The following is a 6,297-nucleotide window of genomic DNA, read 5'->3' as shown; positions in this document are numbered from 1 at the left end:
ACCACAGACTGTCCTACTGTTATTACAGACACCTGAACTAACCACAGGGTCTTATCGGGGCTGAAACCTTGAAGAAGTCGGAGAATGGTGTGTGTGTGTGTGGGTGTGTGCGTGTGTGTGTGTGATAAAACAGAGATAAACAGGACGGGGGGGGGGGGTCAGGTGTGAAGGTGTGTGTGCAGCAGTGGGAGTGAACCAACAGACGACCTTTAACCCCAACGAGAGAGAATGTGATGACAGCGAAGTCTTGTTTTAACTGAGGAGCTAAAGGGAAAGAGTGTGTGTGTGTATGTTGTTTTTTAATATATATGTGTGTGTGTGTGTGTGTGTGTGGTTACCACGGTTCCCCTCACACGGATGAAGCTGCTTCGCCTCCTGCTGCTGGCGGCCATGTTGGCTCTGCTCCTCTTCATCAGCTCCTTGTGGCTCCGTGAGTTTCCTCCGTCGCTGTCGGCCATGTTGGATCCACGCCTCTCTCTGATTGGCTGAGTCAGCTGCTCTGAAGCTTTTATTATATAGAGTACATTTACTCAAGTACTTGAGAAGTAGTAAGTCATGAGGTACTTGTACTTTTTGTTTTCTGCTACTTCATACTCGTACTGTGACCTGATAAACAAGTTATTAAGTTTACTTCTTAATCGTTTCATTTATTTCCTCACCGGTACTTTTACTTTAAGTACTTTGAGTACATTCAGCTGATAATACTGAAGTACATTTTACGTCAGGAGGATTTTAAACACAGGACTTTAACATCGTGGCATTAGTACTTTTACTTGATTAAAGGGTCGGTTTACTTCTTCTGCTGTTATTATTCAGTGTTTGAGTCATTACATGTGATCACATATGTAAAAACAAAGTAGTAAGATGATGACAGCTGTGATCATGGATTAAATTATGAATATTATTATGAACAAAGTTACTCATAATGAATAGCAGGCCTTAGACGTTAGGACTCCTGACTCCTGAGAATAACCACCAGTTGTATTCTGGTTCCTGTTTGTCGTCCTTCAGCTCAGGGCGGAGTCAGAGACTGTGGCGGCTCTTGGCAGCCATGTTTGAAGTTTTACCGCCAAACGGTGAGACGAACACACGTCTGTGTTTACATTTAAACATGTTACGTAACTCATCTCAAACCAATAAGATGTCATGAATTCTGAAAATAAATTAGGTACGGATATCGAGATAAACACGATAAACTCTTGTGTGTCTTTCTGTGTCTTTCAGCCTCTATTGGTACCTAAGGAGGGGGCGGAAGCCGCGCCCCTCATACCGGAGTGTCCCGGCCAATCGTTTCAGGCCGGCCGTCTGCTGCAGTATTTAAAGTCCAGCCTGGAGAACGCCAACGACGTCCTGCTGGAGCCGTACCTGCAGAGCTGGGATCAGCTCCTCAAGTACACAATTTTAAACTAATTATTTTCTTCCCTCATGTCTGCAAAATATGAAGCTAGGTTAGCTTAGCATAAAGACTGGAAACGGGGGGAAACAGCTAGCCTAACTCTGTCGCCATCTTAGCTTTTTGCAACCAGTGAACAGGAAGTGACCATATCTGGACTGAGGAGTGACGTAGAGATGCCGTATACGTCTCTGGTAGAAACCTGTCAATCACAGTAGCCCCGCCCTAAAGCATCCCCTGCTTTATGGTCTGTGTGACTCTAAATGGACCATAATGTACTAAATGAACATCATGCTGTATTGAAGAAGACGTGAAACTAGAGATTGAGACCATAAACTCATGTTTACAATGTTTACTGAGGTAATAAATCAAGAGAGAAGTAGAGTCATTTTCTCATAGACTTCTATACAACCAGAGGAGTCGCCCCCTGGTGGACACTAGAGAGAATGCAGCTTTAATACATGAAGCTTTGACTTCACTTTAAAGCCTGCTCAGACGTGATTGGTCAATACATCCCCGGACTACAAACTGACTACAAATTCCTCCGTTTCTAGATAGCAGTAGCATCGTCCAAACTTTAAATCTCTCTTTCAGGTTCATGGAGTCTCTCGGGACGATGGCCGGTTTCTTTTCTCACAAAGTGAGGGAAAAAGTCGCGCTGATAAGAGAGCTGTCGCTCAAACGCAGCCTGGGGGCTCATGGGAAACGTGGTCCACCTGACAGCTCTGGACTACAAATCGGGGTGAGTGCCGCAAAAAAACGTGGGGGGGGATTGTATGAAGTTATCGGCTGATTCTTTCTTCCTCTTGGAGGCGAATCGGTCGGTTCGCTCCATGGTGGAGGCGGAGCTAAAAGATGGCGTGGTGGACTTCTCGCGGCGGACGGACTCGGGTTGCCGGACGCTGCTGCGGCTGCATCGGTCTCTGCTGTGGTTGAAGCTCATGTTGGAGGGTTTGGCTGAAGGACCGGACGCCGACGGACGGTACAGAACACCTGGAGAGCTGAGCAGGTAGCGACATAATAACAGACTGAGGCTAAAGCTAACAGGTTCCAGATCATGACACCATGCTAACACACTGACGCTAAGCTAACAGGTCATGACATCATGGTATCGTTCTCCCCCCCCCCTCAGGGCTGCCTACATGGTGGCGTTGGCCCCCCACCACCCCTGGGTGCTCCGTCAAGCTGCAGAGTTCGTCTTCCTCGCTCTGCCGGACCGACGCTACTTCCTACAGCTGGTTTGCGTGCAGAGCCAGCGGGAGGCCACGCCCGTCCTGCACGCCATCATTAACGCCCTCGTGCTTGTGCACACGCAAACTCAGCGAATCCTGGCCGAACACGACATGCTGGAGCTCCCCTGAACGCACCACGGAGACACCCTGAAAACCCCCTTTTTTGTGCAAATTACCCAATTTATCCTGATTTTAGTGCAACAAAAATCTATTTATTATTGTATATCGTTGGTTCGTAAATGACAACTTACAGTTTTGAAAATGAATAAATTCTAAAATAAAGGGCCGTCGACGTTACTACGATAAGTAAGTATTAATATCAAAAAATTTAAATTGTTACTTCAGTAAACGTATATGTACATTAACAGTATTCAATCTGGAACCAACAGATGTTCTGATAGTTTTGATAACAATCTAAAAAGTACATAAAGCCGTCAGATAAATGAAAAGTAGAAAGTAGCATGAAAAGAAAACACTCAGGTAAAAGTACCTCAAACTTGTGGTAAATGTACTTTGTACCGCGTGCTGACACTTTTACTCACAAAACGTCATAAATGGGATAAATTGTTTTTCCACAGAATGAAGTTTATTTCGGTCACAAACAGCTTTTTGTGGTTAATAGTTGGATAATTTCTGTTGAGGAAAACATGCACTTCAAGGCAACAAATGCTGTGTTCAGGGCCCCGTGGGATTTGAAAGTGTTCTGATGTCACATTCATCAAGGAAGCACATTTGTAGAAATCAATTAGAAATCATTTCACAGAGTTTAAACAACTCAGTTTGAGGAAACATCACATTTCCCAGTTGCCCTGAATGCAACCTTAAATACACGCCTTTATGAAAACAGTGGAACGAGAATAAAAACATTTAACTAATTAAATGTTTCTCTATTTTTATTAAAACAGGAAGTCAAGTAAAACATGTAAGAAATAAAATCGCTGTACAGTTGAATGAATTTCTGTTTGTGAGCGTCACACGACCTGGAGGCTGTGAATGCACCACGAAGTCGATACAAGTGAACTACACACGAAGCTGTTTAACAATCTGATCGAACAATTTTACTAATTTTAACGAATAAACCGAAACAGATGAATTATATTTTATATATTCGGATTAAAAGTTATTTTTCTTTAAATTAGAGACGCTGGAATCAGAGAACAGCTGATTAAAACGAATAATTAACAAACTTGTTTCCTTAAATACTACTTCCAATGTAATACAAATACAATCACTACGACTGTTAATATCCACGTTTCATTACTGTTATATTGATTAACTAACCGATGAATTGTTCGAGAAGTTTTTTATATTTATTTGTATTTATTTATTAAAAAGTAGAGCCGAGTGATGTTTGACATTCTTTCAGGTAAAAACACCAAAAACTATTTTATTCACTTTTTCAATTTAACAAAAAGAAGCCGAAGTTCTAAAATGTTAGAATTCTGAGATGATTATTTCGTTTTTTGAAGAAGCGACCGTGTGAGAAGTTTAACTTCACAGTTTAACCATCAAAGTACATTTTAACGTCATCATGATGTGTTCACGTTATTGCCCGATAATTTGAATTGTGTGTTTTTATGTAAATAATAGCTAAAGATGATTTTAACAAAGTAAAACATTTAGAGTTTTTGATGGTTTAACTGACTTCAGAGCAGTTTGAATGATTTTTGGGACGGTCCTGTGGATCAGCTGTTATGAACAAAAACAATACAACAAAAACGATCGGTATCGGCTCATGTGGATCGGTATCGTGATACTTCTGAAAGTTTGTTTTGCTCCGTTTAAAAACAAACAAACTGTGTTCTGGTCTCGTCTTCCTCTCAGACCTTCACGGTGCGTTCAGGCACGCGTCCCCCCCCGCTCCCCCGTGGCTCTTCATGTGCGTCTTCAGACAGTGGCTCTGCGTGAAGGCCCTGTCGCAGACGGTGCACTGGTAGGGTCTCTCCCCGTTGTGCGTCCTCATGTGGACCGTCAGGTGCTCCTGGCGGGAGCACGGCTTCCCGCACACGGCGCACACGAACAGCTTGATGCCCAGGTGGCTCCTCACGTGGTTGCTCAGGTGGGTCTTGCGCTTGAAGAAGCGGCCGCACTCCGAGCAGCCGTACGGCGCCTCGCCCGTGTGCACGCGCGTGTGCGCCTTGCGCTCGCCGTTGGACACGAAGCCTTTACCGCAGACGCCGCAAGCGAACGGCCGCTCGCCACTGTGCGTCCGCATGTGCGCCGTCAGGCCGCAGTTGGAGAGGAAGGTCTTGCAGCAGACGTGGCAGAGGAACGGCCGCTCCCTCGCCGCGTGCGTCTTCTCGTGAGACTTAAGCGTGCACGAGAGTTTGAAGCGCTTCCCGCAGACGTCGCAGCCGTAGCGCCGCTCCCCCGAGTGCGTGGCCTTGTGGCGGGTGAGGGAGCGCAGGTCGTACAGCGACTTCCCGCAGACAGAGCAGTGGTACCGGTCTCGGCCCGTGTGCACCTTGACGTGGGCCTGGAGCTGAGCCCTCAGGCCAAATGCCTTCGGGCAGACGGCGCACTTGTACGGTTTCTCCTCCACGTGCACCCAGCGGTGGTTACTCAAGCTGGACATGTGAGCGAAGGTCTTGCCGCAGACGTCGCACTTGAACGGCCTGTTTCCCGTGTGGAGGGTGGTGTGGCACTTGAGGCCGGTGACGGTGAGGAAGGACTTCCTGCAGTACGAGCACTCGTGGGTTTTTTGGTATTTTTTGAGATGTGCCTTCAAGTCGTCCGCGGACTCGTAGCGCTCGCCGCACACTCCGCAGATGCACCGCGGCTCATCCACGTGGCTCCAGGCGTGTTTGATTAAACTGCCTCGTGTCCTGTACCAAACCCCGCAGACTTTACAGGGCGTTTTACTGCTCGAGATCAACTTCCGCTCCACGCCGGACGCTTTGGCTCCTCGCTTCCTCTTCCTCTTCGACGTCCGCGGCGAATCGGGTTCCCAGTCGTCGTCTCCGTCCAACAAATCGCCTCCGTCCTCGTCAGCAGCGGCGTCTACATCAGCAGCAGCGTCTTCCTTTGTTTCCGCTCTGTTACCTTCTACATGTTGAACTGGGCTGATGTGGAGCAAAAAGTAATAGATTACTTTGAGTGTCAGTATGTCTTATGATCTGCAGTGCGAGTAGGATGACACTGGTTTGTTTGTCTCGAGGGTTTAAATAGCTAAATAAATAAAAGCTTTCTGGTGTTTAACTTAAAAGAAACAGTCATTTTAGTGAATAAATGTGATTTTTTGAAGAAAGAAACTTTAATATTTTATTTGTTTACGATAAATGACAACAAACTCAAGTAGAGAATTTAAAAAAACACAGAAATACTAATTCAAACGTGTGTCTGAATCAAACCAGTGGAAGAAGAAGTACTTTCAGTCGTAATTCAAAGTTCTATATTATATTTAAGTATGAGCCTCAAAAGAACCATAAAGTAAAAGTACTTGTTTCGCAGAATGATTATTTTTAAATTACCTTGAGTCGAGTCCGGCTTCATCACTTTTCTTCATCACAGAATCACCGGAGGCTTCATTGCTTCTCTGTGAAAGGTGAAGCTCCTCCTCCTCCTCCTCCTCCTCTTCCTCATCTCCAGTCTGCAACAGTTCATGTTTTTAAGGAAAAGACACTGAAAAGTACTATATGTACCTCTGAGATGTAGTACAGTATAAAGTACTAT

The 6,297-nt window shown here is 45.3% G+C and overlaps 2 protein-coding genes across 2 annotated transcripts in view; one reads left to right on the top strand and one right to left on the bottom strand.

Moving 5' to 3' along the window:
• The first annotated feature begins 376 nt into the window (after window positions 1–376).
• On the top strand, window positions 377–2,796 carry gltpd2a (glycolipid transfer protein domain containing 2a). Its single transcript, XM_031879056.1, has 6 exons — window positions 377–430; window positions 1,012–1,076; window positions 1,225–1,391; window positions 1,988–2,135; window positions 2,206–2,402; window positions 2,526–2,796. The coding sequence occupies exons 1-6, from the start codon at window positions 391–393 to the stop codon at window positions 2,752–2,754; spliced, it is 846 nt and encodes a 281-aa protein (XP_031734916.1). The 5' UTR covers window positions 377–390; the 3' UTR covers window positions 2,755–2,796.
• Window positions 2,797–4,274: 1,478 nt separating this feature from the next.
• Window positions 4,275–6,297, bottom strand: part of LOC116400942 (zinc finger protein 501-like) — a 40,850-nt gene continuing 38,827 nt past the window's right edge. Inside the window, exons 2-3 of the mRNA XM_031879057.1 lie at window positions 6,096–6,214; window positions 4,275–5,687 (exon numbers count right to left, since the gene is read on the bottom strand). Of these exons, the coding sequence (XP_031734917.1) occupies window positions 4,454–5,687; window positions 6,096–6,214 (1,353 nt within the window). The 3' untranslated portion in view covers window positions 4,275–4,453. The remainder of the gene's footprint in view (window positions 5,688–6,095; window positions 6,215–6,297) is intronic.

Source organism: Anarrhichthys ocellatus, unplaced genomic scaffold (genome assembly GCF_004355925.1).
Source record: "Anarrhichthys ocellatus isolate YVR2014 unplaced genomic scaffold, GSC_Weel_1.0 scaffold221, whole genome shotgun sequence".
Lineage (NCBI taxonomy): Eukaryota > Metazoa > Chordata > Actinopteri > Perciformes > Anarhichadidae > Anarrhichthys > Anarrhichthys ocellatus.
This window is presented reverse-complemented; position numbering and strand designations above follow the sequence as displayed.